A 15849-nucleotide genomic window follows, 5' to 3' on the forward strand; every position below is an offset into this window, starting at 1 on the left:
ATAGTGTCGTATGTGTGTGCCTCAGCCCACAGAGTCATCAGGAAGCCCTTCACTGTGTGTACTTACATCTGAAGTCAGGCTGTCTGTCCTGTGAGTCATGCGCTGTAGGCTGCAGAGCCCATATTCAATATGGAATCACATACTGTACAACCAGAGGGGGGCTAGTGCTGTGTAATGTTCAAGGCTGGAAACCATCACACTATATACATTACATATAAGGAAAGCCGATACGGACTCTACTGACTAGAGTGACGCGATCCACATTAAAGGAACAGTTCTTCCAAAACTGAAAATTCAGTCATTGGGTTACAGCTTTTCCTATAAAATGGTGATAATTCATGACACACGTAGTAACACTTTTGTGTCATTCAAAACAGTGAACATGAAGAAAAAAGAAGGACTGAAGTTCTTGGAGACTCAGGTCCGAGTCTGAACTACAACACAAACACAGCAAAGCTCCCTCCACGTGATATGGCTGGTGCGCACATAGCTATCTCAGTACAGATATGCGTGAAAATTAGGCATGGGCATCAAGCAGGTGGCAGCTTCTTAGAGGTGGAGAGAAGTGTGGTGAATTACCTTTGAAGAGAACTTTAGGTGAACCTCAGCTTCGTCTGCCAGGCTCTTCTTCAGCTGGGCCCAAGCCTCCCCCAGAGTCCTGTAGCAGATAACAGGGAGGGTGAGGGGGAGAGTGTGCATGTTTAATATCTTACACAAGAAAGGACCACACACACTTTTATATAAAGACATGAGTTGGGGAACACACACACACACACATACACAGATGGGGTTCAGCAGCAGAGCCGGTGCAAAAGTTCACGGATACACAGGCAACCAGTAAATCTACAGAGCTGAGCCGAGGTCCACAGCCAGTTCAACAGATGATTAGGACGTATGGGACATGAGATACGGCTCAGCGTCGTCTCTCAGCTCAGAGTTCAGGCTCTCCAACACAGCTGGGGGCAATAACACTGAAGAGGACTGCCGCATTGTTTTGCAGATAAACGTTCAAATGAAGTTAGCTGATCAACAATCACACAACACTTGTCTTCTTAACAGGCCACACGTTTGTTTCCATCCAAAGAAAGTGAATGATTCATAATAAGCTCTGACAGGAAACGACCGAGGCAGAAAGCCTTTTCATATTTCTTCAAGCTGAGGACGGTTAAACAATCATGCAGCAGGCAGTCACAGCCTCCAGGCTCTGGGTCCAACTGACGCTCTTTATGGGTTAGCGGGTTGCTTCAAAGCGTCGCTGTGAATGGAAGACACGTGTGGAATTCCCTCTGACTGACATCTAAAACATTCCTGACACTGTCGGAGCGAAGTCCGGCACCTGCAACTCTCTGGCATCAAAACTTACATAGCTGAGTGTACAGTCCATCTTGCATATGACTTACAAATGCATGCATATAGGATCAGAGGCAGATCATATGTAAATCTCTCCCTGCTCCTCCCATCAAACGCTCTCCTTCACGCCAAAACGATGACAGAGGCTCAAACTGAAAAACAGCTACATCTCCGTGGCTACATTTAGAGACTTTTCAGGCCGTCTTCGCAACTTTAACGACTGGCGGCTGAGAGCGTCAAGGAAAAGGTGAGACATACATTTAAATCTATTATATTGTAATTCAGTCCCATGCCTGCTGCTCAGAGGAAGTCTGAGTCTCTCCCTCTCCTCCTGCTGCTGAATGCAGGGATGCTAAAACCTTTTCACTTGGACTGAAACTGAAACATTAAAGGTGTTGTATTGTATTGTATTGTATTGATGCATAACTGTGCTGGGATTCCAAGTTTCCTTGTTTTGCTGATTTCATGTTTATTTCACTAGAACCATGTGGAAGACCAAACCGATCCTTACAGTGGGTACACAATTTTGGCCTGCATGGTGTGGTGTTTGGTGCAGGGATTAGGACGTTGTGACTTTCTTTTGTTGTGACTTTCTCTGTAATTTTTTTCTACAAATACAGAGTGATCCCTCTCTGCAACTGACACAACCACTAAGCTTTATGCCACTTGGTACGTAATGATGTCATCAGTATGTATGAGTGTATGACATCATGTGGCGCTAATGCTAGCTACTTTCATTGGAAAACAGTTGGCAACACTGCAGACATGAAATAAAAAAACATGTCCAGATAAAATTAAATGTTTGTGTTCTGTTTCTCAGTGAAATTTGTTTTCATCACCAGCAGAATGTTTCCTTCTTCCGTCCAGTTTTCAATGCCCACTTCTTTTTTTGTTTGAAAGTAAAATATAAAGCCACTCCTCTGGCTCACCAGCAAAATATCATTTTCTGTAAATCAGTGAATTTTTTAATGATGACCTCCTCCTGCTCTGGTGGGCGTGAACAGAAAATGTTACCATTAAAGACATAAAACATGTTTAAGTAATCCCATCCTGCTGTTCCTCCCATCAAGTCAAACCTTTTCTCTCCTTAACTGACACTCTGCTGGTGGACGCTGCTCCTGAATGTGTTAAGTGCCGCCCAAACATGTTGTTTTAATATCTTAAGCATGTGAAGAGGCTTTTTCACGCCATCTTTAGTACGATTAACTTGAGCCAGACCAGACCGAAAGCTCATGGGTGTCCACCTTAAAAACAGAGCACAGACAGCTGCTTGTTTATAACTGACGATTCAAAGTTGCGAAAGTTGCGACACTCTGACACTGTAGGTGTGCCAGGTGTGACCCTGCTGAGTGTGAAGAGCATTTACAGTCCCCAGTGACAGAACATCAACTAAATCATAAACCTCAGGGAGAACTAATCTCCTGCCATGTACTTCCCCCATTCAACAGAGCTGATAAAGTGAATGGCTGGAGGCAATATAAAGTGGTCACACGCATCACTGCCACATCACTACCAAACAAATGGTAAATTCAGGAATAAATAGACGGCTGGTTCTAGGCTGCGGCCGGTCCGAGAGTAGGAACTGACCAACAAAACAGTGATTGTCCTGTCTGACAACAGAGCTGGCCTGAGGGACACAATAATGAAAGTATTGTGCTGCACTTTTCTGGGTGTGGGCAGACTGAGCCGGCTGGCATAATCTGGATTCTATATGGGACAATTCCAACCCACTCCAGCCCCTATTACCATGCTAATATGAAGAGCATTATCTTTAACAGTGCAGGGGAGGTTGAGCTTAGCTAAACCTTATTTACAGGCTGTCTCATTTGCACCGGAGTTCGCCCACTTTGTTGGTCAGATGTCAAAGTTTCAAATACGAAATAAAGTGTTCACACTCATCATTTCTAAGAGGGTACAGAGAGCCTGTGTGACGTTTTCTGAATTCAGAATTTCACACCACAATTGTCGAGGGTAGAGAGGACTAGCCTTCCGTTTGCTAATGTTAGCTAACATTAGGGACAATGACAAACTGGCTGTAAGCTAACAGACCAGGTAACATTGTAGGACCACTACACCTTGCGCCTAATCTCCGCGCAGTCTTCTTTGTCTGTAGTTAGCCTGCATATGCCCCCTAGTGTTCAACACAAGAAACTGAACTTCTGCACAGATGAGCAGAAACACCACTGCCAACACACAGCCGCGCTACAATACGTGCAGCTCGCACAAAACATAAAAATGGAGCTGTATGGCATTTTATGATTTACGATCACATGATTAGTCTGTTTTTGCGCTTACTTCCTGTGACACAGTGTAAAATGGTCTGAAAGTTATGTCAGAGCCGTGGTGCACGAGTGCCCGTCTGTCAGGTTGCTATGCACTCTGCCTGTGTCCTTGAGGAATCTCTTAATAAAGATAAGTTTAATAATGATGCCCGAGACTGTGTCCGTACAAATCACAGCTTCTTCTCTTTGTGGGTGTCGGTAGCCAACAGGGCTCCTCTCAGCTTCCTGTTAGTTTACTCTCCATGTTCCTGTGTCCCCTAGGAGAATCAGACAAAGACTTGCCCTCAGCATGATATTCCCTCAGCTGTCAAACTGGAGAAAACAGGAGTGGCTGCAAACTCTGTCTCCCCGCGGGGTTTCCCTGCATTCCCTGTCCCCTACAGCCCTCAGCACACACACAACTAAACGCCTGCCTCCTCAAATCTCAATACCCCTGTTCCAAATCTGTACCCCCTCCATCCATCCGCTCCTCTGCTCTCTCTAACTGTAATAACTGCAGTGTGCTTCAGGACAGAGATCAAAGCATGCAGTGATTTACAGGAAGGCCGTACTGTTTCACAGCATCTCTGACAGAGCCTCCAGACCCAGACGCACACCGGGATGTCTCGCCTGGTTGACTGGCTCGCTCACCGAGGTCCTGTCTGTCGACTGGCTAATTGGCCGGCTAATTCCGCATAAGCATTTATGTTCGCCAACCGGAGTCACTCAAAGCAGAGATCATGTAACTTCTAACAGACAAAATGACACATTTTTGTTACAGCATTACATGGCCAGCGCGTAACGTTCGCTAAATCTGCTAATGTAAGAAAACTTTCTGCTTATATCAGCCCTCAGCCTCTACATCAGGCTCTCTGTGTCTCTGGGGCTCATCACAAACTCATGTTAGCTCAGCTCTTCTCATCCTGCCTACCTGCTTCTCTCTGTCGGTGCTACAGCTCTTGGTAACGTTAGTAATGTTAGCCCTCTCCAACAGAGCGACACAAAGAAAACACCAACAGGCAATGACACAATAGTTTGACATTTTCCCGAGCAGTGTTGAATGAACACTTTTGCTTGATAAATTACTTAAAATTAATTATTTTTTCAACAAACTGATGAATCAACTACTCTCATGTTTCTCGTTACTCTGTTTCAAAAGAATGTTTCTTTTTGGTCATTTATATATTTCCCCCAGATTGTCAATCATCTGACACTGAATCTCTGCCAGCGTCATGGCTCTTGCTCTGCAGCTGACCTTTGACCTCACTGGTAAGAAATATGCCCTCTACAGTGCAATAAAGTGTCATTTTAATATTATTACTACTGGACCTACTGTGGAGGAAACAGCCCCAAAACACATAATTTACAGCCTCATTCCCAAAGAGGCTGCATAGTGGAAAGACCTCTTGTCCAAGTGTTGACGTGTCATTTTTGTTTTTTTTGAATATTGGTTCACATCTTCTGTGCAGCCGCCATGTGTGTGTGACAGGCTACTTTACAACGAAGAGGGTTGTCCTTCTCTGGAATATCCTTCAAGGTGGAGGGTCACTCACCCTTCTTCCTGGCTCGCGAGAGGGATCTGGGAGAGCTTGGATAGGTTCTTGGCGTACTCCTCTTCTATCTTTATCCTGAGAGGGAAGTAGAGAGTTTCATTACCACACAGCCTTTTACGCAATCTGACTGTTTCCATGTGCGTTGTCCGCGTTGTGCAACACAGTGATGCACATGAATGAGCAGAAAAAAAAAAGGGGGAAATGGTTTGTTTTAATGATAACTGTATGGTTTTCATGGTTACCCCAGATGAAGTGTGAAAAAAATAAATAGGGGGAGACGGCTGATGAAAAACGCTGATACCTTTCTCGTATGAACTCGGCCATCTCTTTCTGCATCTGTTTCCCCTTCAGCTGTTTCTGCAGCAAGACCTCGAATCCTGTGATGCAGCCGTTGCCCTGGGTGTCCCTCTTATCACCCTGCAAGATAAACACCGGAAGCACACGAGAAACACACTGAACAAGCAAACACTTTGCAACAAACATGAGAACATCACACCGGGAACAGCTAGCTAAGCGCCTCCTGCATGCCCCCTCACACACAGAGGCAGCACGCCAGATAAAAGCTGCTTTAACTGAAGCGACACCTCTAATATGATGGATATGATGTACATGGCTTGAGTTAATGATGACTTTATGTTGGTGAAATAATCAATACGTTTATATCAAATGTATTGATTGTTTAAAGGGTCTTGCTTTTTCATCTAGGTTTATGAAGTGTTTTAGCATCTTTCAGCTCTGTGTTTCGGTTTTGACTGTCCGCACCTTTACTAATGTGTTTTTCACCTCATCACTCAATAACCCTGTGCAACAACCGCAGCCTGTGACAAAATCCACTGAACACACTACCTGTCCACACCAAGTGACTTCAGACAAAGTGAGCGACTGCCTGGCGAACCTGGTGGAGCGTTTAGCTGCTGGAGACATATTTCCTGCAAGACTTTGCAGAGAGCTAAACGGAGCTAAATGGAGGGTGTGTTTGGACAACGTGTCACATGGACAGAAGTCTAACATGTTCAGTGTTAGGTGATGTCATGGTTGGGAAATGCCCTATGCAAAAGTTTAGGTCAGTCTTAATTCAAGCTGTGAGAGATGCATGTTTGATCTAAACTGATTTGTTTTACCAAAACCTGCCGTCTCCTTCTGTTCACTTTCCGCAGTCGTGCTCTCGTTCCACTGCACTGTCACCTCTGTGTGTTAGCCCCACACACCACACCTGGTAGAGATTACACTGCAGGAGTGAAAGATGTCCAAACAGAGCAGCGGAGGCCAGCTGGATCTCTGCACTGCAGCCACTTACATGTAATGTATCATCCTGCAGCACTGTCTGGTGGACCTTATTAAAGCCACTGCTGATTCTCAGCGGGCAGCTCAGCCAGTATGATATAAAAATGGAGTCATGCTGAAAGATGAAAAGGATCTGATGTTGTCTTTGTTCACATGGACTCTCAGGGATGTTCATTTAGCGATGTTCGGGGGAGAGCAGGATGTCAACAGAGGTAGAACGGCTTCATGAACGGATTGTGCTTCTTTCTTTGGTTTCTAGTTACTCACATTCAAGAATGTTCTCACAAAGTGTCCTCGTCTTGATATTTTCCTTTTTCTTACATGCAGGGCACAGAAGAAAACACACATTTCTAAGAGGTCGCTACCTAAGAAGTTAAGGAAGTACAAGTCTATGTTGTTTTTCCTACTCAGCGAGTAAGCTGTAAATTGAGATTTTGGACACTGAGGAATCATGGTTTTACATCATCACGGAAGGGCTGCTTGACTGTGAATACACACTATTTTGTCAATCTTGGACCTTTTATTTGCTCACATTGTGGGCTATCTGACAAATGGTGCCATATTAGCTACTGGCGGTCTGAATCTAAATAAAATAAATGTGAGGCAAAAATCTCAAGTTATGCATTGCAATCACGTCATCGCGATGTATTGGAGCGGTATGTGTATGTATGTATGTGTATGCGCAGAAGAGTTCCAGTTCTTTGCCGTTACAGTGCTGGTCTTAGTGTTACCCTTCAGAAAACACAGAGCCAGTTTGTGCTAAGGGGCAGCAGAATTTATAGCCTCTTAAATGTAGAGGTGAAGTTACCCAGAAGTAGTCGCAGTAGCTCCATTCGCTCGGCTTCAGCAGCTGTTGCTCCGGCATGCACGCAAGAGACGGGAACGTCACACAGTTAATCTGGGGGGGGGGGGGACAGAGAAAGAGAGAGAAGAGGGAGAGAGAGAGAATGACAGAGAGAGAGAGAGAGATGGGAGGGAGAGAGGTAGAGAGAAGAGAGAGAGAGAGAGAGAGCACCACAGGGAGGGCAGTTAATGGGGCAGTTAATAGCATCATGACACACAACTTTGCTTTGATGCCGCTGTGCTGTACAGCAGCACTACTAGAGCTCAGTGTGTTGACAGAAAATGTATATGAGCACACACACACACACACCCTTGCTCTAGTATTCAAGGTAGTCTTCACTGCGTTGCTTTGGCAACACCCTCACCTCGGCACCCCGGAGAACACACCAGAGAACAGAAGACATTTCTAATCGACCCGGCATTGTTCATTCACTGTTCTCCGTTCAGCCCGTCCTCAGGGGCACTGCTGTCAATACAGCGCTTTTTGAGGTTCTCACTCTTTTCGGGATTCATCGCCCAGCTCGCGACACTGTCAAACTTCTACTTTGGTCAAGAGCAATGGATGGATTCCCAAAGAATGGCTCTAATTATCCTGGTGCAGTTAATTGTCTGCCGCTTGTTCTCTCAGCAGCAGAGCTGCTGAATCTGTTGGCTGCAGGAGTGCGAGATGCTCGGTTCTGCTCTAGGGGTTACACTTAATAGGACGATGTGCAGTGCATGTCACTGTAGTTCTTTCTGTGCTCCGGGGCTTGGTGCAGTGCTGTTATAGTTATAGTTATAGTTTAAACCTCCAGGGTGGGAGGGAAGGTAGAAGACACTCACCTCTAACCTCTCCGCCTCATGAAATGCCGTCACAGCTGCTTTGGGTACAGCTTCACAAGTCAACGCTTCGGGGTACAGTGAAGCACAACAAAAACTCTGGTTTGCCGAGACAATTTAAAACCTGTGCTGCAGATTCTTCAGCCGCCCATTCAATTTTCCATGACAAGGTAAGGTAACAAAAGGAAAAGGAACAAACCACACGCCTCAAAGAGAAACCAAATTTAAAGCCTCATCCTCACAATAGAGATACAAGAGATACAAACAGACCCCAGGGTTAGCAAAGACTCCAGGCCAAACAAAAGGAGCTTTATCCTCTCTAACATTCATCCCAATTAACCTCAGGAGGTAAACAGCCTGCAGCGGGGATGAACTGTTTCTATTTTTAAAAAAAAAACAAAACAAAAAAACAACTTCTGTGGCACCAGACAGCACTGTGGTCTAATGCTAGAGCCTCTGCTTCCACAGCAGATCAGCAAATACGGGACTGCTGATGACTTTTCCAGAGCCAATATTCAGATTGAAATGCAAATAGAAGAAGAAGGAAAAAAAAGGCCTCTAATTCAACCTTATCTTGGCTTATGAAGCTTATAATTTGTTTGAGGGAGTTGCTCTCTGTTCAATCGCTGCTGAGGTCCAGAGGTTGACAGCTACCAGGGCTTTAAACTGACCCCCGCTTCCTCTGGTGAGGATGAGGGCAGTACTTCCAACAGTCTCCACTGAAGGGTTTACCCTGTTTGCATTCACACACACACACACACACACACACACACACACTGTTTCCAGCACTTTCTTTCCTGACCTTTGCTGACCTCGATCAATTGACATTCAATCAACCCCTCCTCCTCGTTAATGTCGAATATGAGCTTAACACTCTCATGAGGCGTGACAGGCCTGCCAAGCTTCAGCTCCCTGCACATACTTAAGTGGGGTGAACACGCATTCAGGAGAGTCTGGAGGGTCGCAAATGCTGTTAAAAACTTAAAACTTAAGAATGAGCTTGCAGGGACACAGTGCATTTATCTACTTTAACATAAGCTGCAAACATTAGCATGGCCAGGTTACAAGCCCGCTACACACGCAAGTAACGTAGCGTAGCCTCGAGGGTAAAGAGCAAGCATGTGATTAGCAAACTTCATTATTTTGCGTGGCAAGTTAGCAAACTTCATTATTTTGCGTGGCAAGTTATTTTAGAAAACACCTTGTTCAGACTGAAACACCCACCGCGTGCTGCTGTTTAAGATAATGCTAGCAGCTCGTTAGCTGGGTTAGTTTAACCAGCCAAACGTGTTATCCAAGATGGAGTCGCGTTAGCAGCGGCTCGTCCTCGCACTCGAGGTCTTTCATCTCGAGAAATGAAATATAATTTTAAAAATTAACAATGAATCTAATCCTGTTGCTTGTCCAAGTATGTTTTTTTTCTGCATATCCATAATTCTGTGCCATGACACAGTTAGCTAGCTTGACCTTTAGCATCCAGTATCAGTAGCAGTTCCATGGTACAAAGTCTCCTCTCTCCCCTCACCTCTCATGTTTCCTGTTACAACCATCTGCTTATCAGTAGCATCACACTGGTTGCTATGGAAGCTGGTACATATGTAAAAAAAAAAAAAAAGAAAAAAGAAAAAGAAAAAAGAAAATCACATTCTCACAGCAGCAGCAACACCATTATTATTTCCCAATCATGAGGCCCAACAGGATGCAACCACCTGACAACAGAGAGAAATCATCTGGACGCTGATCAGGATGATGTCACTGTGTATCTGTATACTAGCAACTGACAACAAGCTCAAACACAACTCACAGCAGTGAAGGAGGAAGTTTCAGCTCTCCTTTAGTCACCGTGTACTCTACATATTGTCCCAGTGAATCAAATGCATGTTTCGATATATCTTGTGTTTCTCTGGAAACGTAAATTCCACAGAGGCAATTTACTCTACTGGAAATTGAATTTTCCCAAACTATCCTTTCCAAACTTGAGGAAGAAATACTTAAGTTCTCGCCAGCTGGTGTCAAATCTGGCCCTTCAGGGCTACTGTAGAGAGCCAGAGTGAGTTCATTGTTAGTTAAGAGTTGCCGTTAGTTGCCCCACTCACCGTGACCGTGGTCTCCTTGTTCTGTTTCCTGGTGGGCGACGTTGATCCCGGGCTCTGCAGAGAGAAGAAGGATGCCCCGTCAAAACCTCCGTCCTCCGTGTCGGACATGACTGCTCAACATACACACACACTGTCACTTGCACGCACACAAACACAGTTGTTTTCCTGGCGAGCGCTGTTAGCGTCTGTCTGCTGCTCGCTCTGCTTCTGCTGCTGCTGCTGGTGTGTATGCATGTGTGTTTGTGTGTGTGTGTGTGTGTGTGTTGCTGTGCAGAGTAGGGAGGATAGTTCTGCAGAGCAAAGCAAACCATGGTTGGCTTTCTCTCTCTTTGTGTGTGACTGTGGATGTATGCGTATGTGATTTCGAACACTTGAGCCTATAATAGAGAAATTTCCAGCATCCTGAGATAAACCAACAGCGGGGGAGTTTATAAAGAGGACAGAAATTAGGAAGGAAGTATAAATATAAAGTGAAGTCTAGATTCTACATTTCCTCCCTTGGAAAAACAAATATATCAGAGGGACCTTGAATCATCTGTAGCAAGCGTGTAGGATGCAGAAAAGGGGCAAATGAGGATACAGAGTGAATAAGTGGTGGGTGGATCCTGTGTAACTGCACCCTGACTGCCTGCTTAATTATGATCAAGGGAGCAGATACTGTAGGAGGGATTTATCTGCTCCGACTGCCATCAGCGTCCCCATTAATAATAAGAGGCGTAAGATAGAGAGAGGGGTTTGATGTCTCTGAAATTTGGAGAGACTACGTCATGCATCATCATTATAACTATCAAACACAGGCTGTGTGGAATTTATTGTAACGGTACAAAGGTGCTTTGAGATGTAGGGCTGGTTATTAAACCATAAAGTTGCACTAATTCCGGGATCGGAAGTATGAAACAGGAAGCTTATAGTGACAAAACATCAGAGAAGTATGGCTGAAAAGTGTGGGTCATCTTCATCTACAGGGGGGCATTTTAATGTCTTTTAGCCCGTTGTTTTGCTGTAGGGCTGCTGTCAAAAATTTGCTGTTTCTCATTAACTGTGTTTCCAGCAGAAGGCAGCTAGGTGTTCCTAACAATCTTGAATAAATGTAGGAGGGATGTCCGAATACCAAATTTTGTCGAGTGACCAGGAACAAGACTGCAATTAATTGCTAATATTGTTTTTTTTGTATGTATTTTCAAACTAGAGTTGTTCTGATTCTGATACCAGAATCGGAAATGCCCCTGATACTGGAGAAAATGTAGGTATCGGCATTAGCAAGCGTGTGAGTCAATGCTGTCAATACCAACAGTCAGTCGCAACTGATCATTCTCTGCCAGGTTTTACCTGAGCCAGGTCATACAGCAATGATAGCAATCATGTCACATCCACACAGTATCATATACATCTAATAAAACACGCACTGGTATCGGATCGGTGCTTGGTGGCGGCCGATACCAGAAGTGACTGACTCTGTATCAGGAGGGAAAAAATGGTATGAAAACATCTCTTTTTCCAACAGCGCCAAATCAACTTTAGAGGGCGACACCGTGTCAGTCGCGTGTGATTTAACGATGCCACAAAAATTACTGCCGCTTTTTGTTCCAGACCAAAATTTATTGAGTTTCTAAAAAACAAAAAGCACAATAGGTCTCCTTTAAAAGAGAGAGAGAGAGAGAGAGAGAGAGAGAGAGGTCAGGTTACATGGTGATGCCTGACTATTGTGCACGTCACATAAGCTATGCTGGCAGTGGTTTAATGCTTTTTGGTGCCTGAATACTTTGGCAGGTGATTCGTGTGCGCACCACAAGCTAGTGGGAGCTGCGCTGCGAAATGATGAAATGACTTTGGCTAATTCAGGGGGTGCATGTGAAGGTCAGTGCTGTCTGTACCGAGACAGAGACAAACAGACACACACACACACACACACACACACACACGCACACACACACAGAGACAGGCAGACACACTGCTTGTTGTTGCTCTTGTAAATCAAACTTTTGACCCTAATTTAATTCCCCCCATCATTATAGCAATCCACAGACAGGAGGGAAACAACATGGGGGGGGTAACAGGACAGTCAAAGAGAGGGAGAGAGAGAGAGGGGAGAGAGGGAGAGAGAGAGAGAGAGAGGGAGAAAAAGAGAGAGAGCTACAGACCACAAACAGCTGTCTCTGAACACCTCCCCGACTGATTTAAGTGATTATTCTGAATAAATCTTTGTCATGGCGGTTTCAGTTGCCTTTAGTTTGAACAGCAGGCACCCAGGTGTTGTCCCATGTGCTTCAGAAACTGTGATCTGTGGAAACAGCGCCCCCTCTTTGTTGCAGGACCTCCTGATTTAAACTGATTTCATTTCATAATTTGAAGCAAGGAAAATAAGAGCTATTTTGTGTCTTCCTCTGTTAAATTTTAGTTCAGTTTTTAATCAATATATATCTTCAATAATTTTTATCCGCGAAGGTCAAGTGGTTTGACTGTAGCCAGGAGGCATTTGTTGCATCATCCCTCGCTCTCTCCCCTCTGTTTCCCATTTTCCGATTTCCCTCACTTGCCGGCCAACACAGATATCCCACAGTGTCCATGGATATAGGCCTACACGTGGAAATTAGACTGTGATGAACTTGATTCACGGTTGTCTTAAAATAAAGATCCGATTTCTTGTGCAGTTGCATTATTTCAGCTGCATTATAACCAGTCCTGTCCTGTCTTTGTACCGGTTTAAATATCTTTGAAGCGGACGGCAAATAGTTCTGCTGGATGATCACTCTGTATTTTTCAAAGGCTGATATCTGGAGAAACTCTCACAGCTGCATTTGTATCTCACCTCGCTGTCTTGTTTTGTGGTTTGTGTGAGTTCAGCTCCTGTTTCACTCTCACAGTTTTATCTCAGTGGACGCGTCGGGATGTTGAACCCACAACCTCAGAGTTCAAACTGTGGCTTGTGATTTACTGTGTTACCTGTTTAACAAACAGCTGTGCATGAAGAACAAGCTGCAGTCTGTGTTCATATCGTGTGCTGTGTATTTATACTGTGTACTGTGTATTTATACTGTGTACTGTGTATCTATACTGTGTACTGTGTATTTATACTGTGTACTGTGTATTTATACTGTGTACTGTGTATCTATACTGTGTACTGTGTATCTATACTGTGTACTGTGTATTTATACTGTGTACTGTGTATCTATACTGTGTACTGTGTATCTATACTGTGTACTGTGTATTTATACTGTGTACTGTGTATCTATACTGTGTACTGTGTATCTATACTGTGTACTGTGTATTTATACTGTGCACTGTGTCTGCTCGGAGGCACAGGAACCATTTCAACTCGCGCAGTGTGTTTATATATTGATTAATTATTTGCCTCTGTATTCAGTGATATTCTGATTTTGAAATCATAATTCATAAGTCAGAATGTGCTGACGGTGTCCAGCTGTTTCAGGGAAAAGTGAATGATGTAACATATGAGAGCCGACGCTCAGGAATGCTCAGTCTCAGGTGTTTAACACAGACCACGATAAAGAAAAATGTTTAATCTGTAATCTGTCTCCACTCCGCTGCGGCGTCCAATCAGTAACTGAGGGGGGCGTGCCTTCTGTGAAGGCAGCTCCTGTGTGTCATCGCTCCTCAGAGCACAAATAAGAGAACTGGGATGACCTGCAAGATGGTGGGCAGGAACCAGAAGTACTTTACGACCATCGTCAAATCACCGTCTTCCCTCATACGTGTTTTCACCTGCCTCATCATCTCTCTCAGATGTTTAGTTTGATGGCAATCGAGATTTATTAAAATCTCAATAATGTTTACATTGATGTAATAACGGCAGCGTGGCATTAACACAGCTCGATGGAAACTTTATCCTCTTCCAGCCAGAGTTGCAGCCTGCGGCAGGCGTGTGTCATGTTGTCGAGGAGTGAGAATGAGAACAGCCTCACCTGTGGCTCTGTGCTGCTCTTCCTGACCAGACTGTTGTGAGCGTGCTCCACATGATGCAAGGGACTACCCCCCGAGTGAAATCCATTCACTGGAGACATAGGGGAAAAAAAAAACAGAGAGTGAAAGATTAATCACCTGGTGAGATGAGCTGTAAACTGTAAAACTCAAATCTCTGTTTTATTGTTCAGTTAAAAAATGTCTTGGCTGGACCTCAGTACTAAAAGAGGTCCTGTGACATACAATATACTAAACTTAACTTCCATGGTTTTCAAGTGTAGGTATGACCTCTGTTTCTATATCAGCATTTATACAGAAATACGTGTTTATGATGTTTATAGTGGAAAATGTTTGCTAAACTTATCAACTTGAGCCTCGTTGGTCATGTTGTGCTACACAGCAGTTACAACGTGCACTAGAAATAATCTCCACAAGACAACCAGTTTTTATATGAAGAATTTAAATTGGCTAAATTACTATAGCACATCTCTACTTACTAAACACTTTTAGTCAAACAAAACAGGTCACAATAAGCGAGCTAGCATACAGTGTGACTAGGCGTGTTTGTAACAACTCACCTAAACATGAGAACTAGTTTTTTGTGGTGCGGTTTTTTAGTAAATCTCCAGTTACTTTAAAACCAAGCAAAGTCTGAACTATGAAGAGCTGGTGGTTCAAGCTCCTGAGCTGTAGAGGAACTGGTCGTGGATATCGTTCACACTGCCGACAAGAGAAGGCAAGATCCAGTCTATTATGAAACCTCTGCAATAACAGCAATCCAAGTATGTGCATGAGTTTCTGCTGTTTGAGGAGAAACTAAGTAGCTGTAGTCGATGTAGAGGTGATACGGACGCATGAGGGCTGCTCCCAACATGCCTCTGTGTTTATCTGCCTTTAGGAGCAAAAGGAAGACAGAGGAGGCCTTAGTTCTGCTGTTGATAAAATTTGTCACAGGAAATGTGTGTGTGTGTGTGTGTGTGTGTGTGTGTGTTTGGTGCGCATGAGCGCTTGCTTTGTGCCACTGTGGAATTTTAGGAGAATTCACAGCCCCGGGGCACTAAAACTTGAGGAAGCTGAAGTGATGGAGAGACAGAGGATTGCAGTACCTGCCGGCAGGGAGTTCTTGTGTCGGAGGGACATCTTGGGGGTCCCAGGTGTGCTGGACGGCCTCTCCCATGTCGTCTCTGACGTTCAGAAGGAGAGGGGGAAGGAAAAACAATGGCATTAGAAGAGTCCTGCTGTTCTGACATTTTGGTAACCGCGTTGCATCTATTTGTGGGCAACGATAAGAAGAAGTGATTCCATCCACTGGTGCAAACTTGGCATTTATTACAGTCAGCAGTTAAACTAGAAGAAAAAAAGCACAGCTCTTGCGGTGTCCTGCAGTACAGTAGTTGTGATGACTCGGCTGAAATGGCATTTTGTTGCACTTCACTCGGACATTGTGTTCATGTTCTGAAGTGGGCACTATCCGAAAGCTGTAGCAGCGTCCAGGAGCAGCTAATGCATGTCGTGACAGTTCTTTCTGTAAGTCAACTTAACAACCTGTGCAGCTGGGTCAGCCTGAACCACGCCCGTCACGAGTTTTGTGGCCTGGCCCTCTCTCTGTTGCTGTTTTTTTCCCCGTGTAGCTCGATAGCTGGCCAGCTTTGTAGACAGATGATTCTAAAAAAAAGCTGATATGACACCTGGTTCTGTTTCCACCAATGAGCAAGACGCCAG

At 44.5% G+C, this 15849-nt stretch overlaps 1 protein-coding gene across 6 annotated transcripts in view; it reads right to left on the reverse strand.

The window, feature by feature from the left end:
• Positions 1-15849, reverse strand: part of LOC119009362 (growth arrest-specific protein 7-like) — a 59082-nt gene that overhangs the window by 11583 nt on the left and 31650 nt on the right. For all 6 annotated transcript variants that reach the window (XM_037080519.1, XM_037080522.1, XM_037080518.1 and 3 more), the window contains 7 exons: positions 15234-15311; positions 14130-14218; positions 10207-10260; positions 7257-7346; positions 5466-5581; positions 5165-5239; positions 580-658 (listed from right to left, as the gene is read on the reverse strand). In XM_037080519.1, coding sequence (XP_036936414.1) covers positions 580-658; positions 5165-5239; positions 5466-5581; positions 7257-7346; positions 10207-10260; positions 14130-14218; positions 15234-15311 — 581 coding nt within the window. The remainder of the gene's footprint in view (positions 1-579; positions 659-5164; positions 5240-5465; positions 5582-7256; positions 7347-10206; positions 10261-14129; positions 14219-15233; positions 15312-15849) is intronic.

The sequence above is a fragment of the Acanthopagrus latus genome, chromosome 20 (genome assembly GCF_904848185.1).
Source record: "Acanthopagrus latus isolate v.2019 chromosome 20, fAcaLat1.1, whole genome shotgun sequence".
NCBI classification, from domain to species: Eukaryota; Metazoa; Chordata; class Actinopteri; order Spariformes; family Sparidae; genus Acanthopagrus; species Acanthopagrus latus.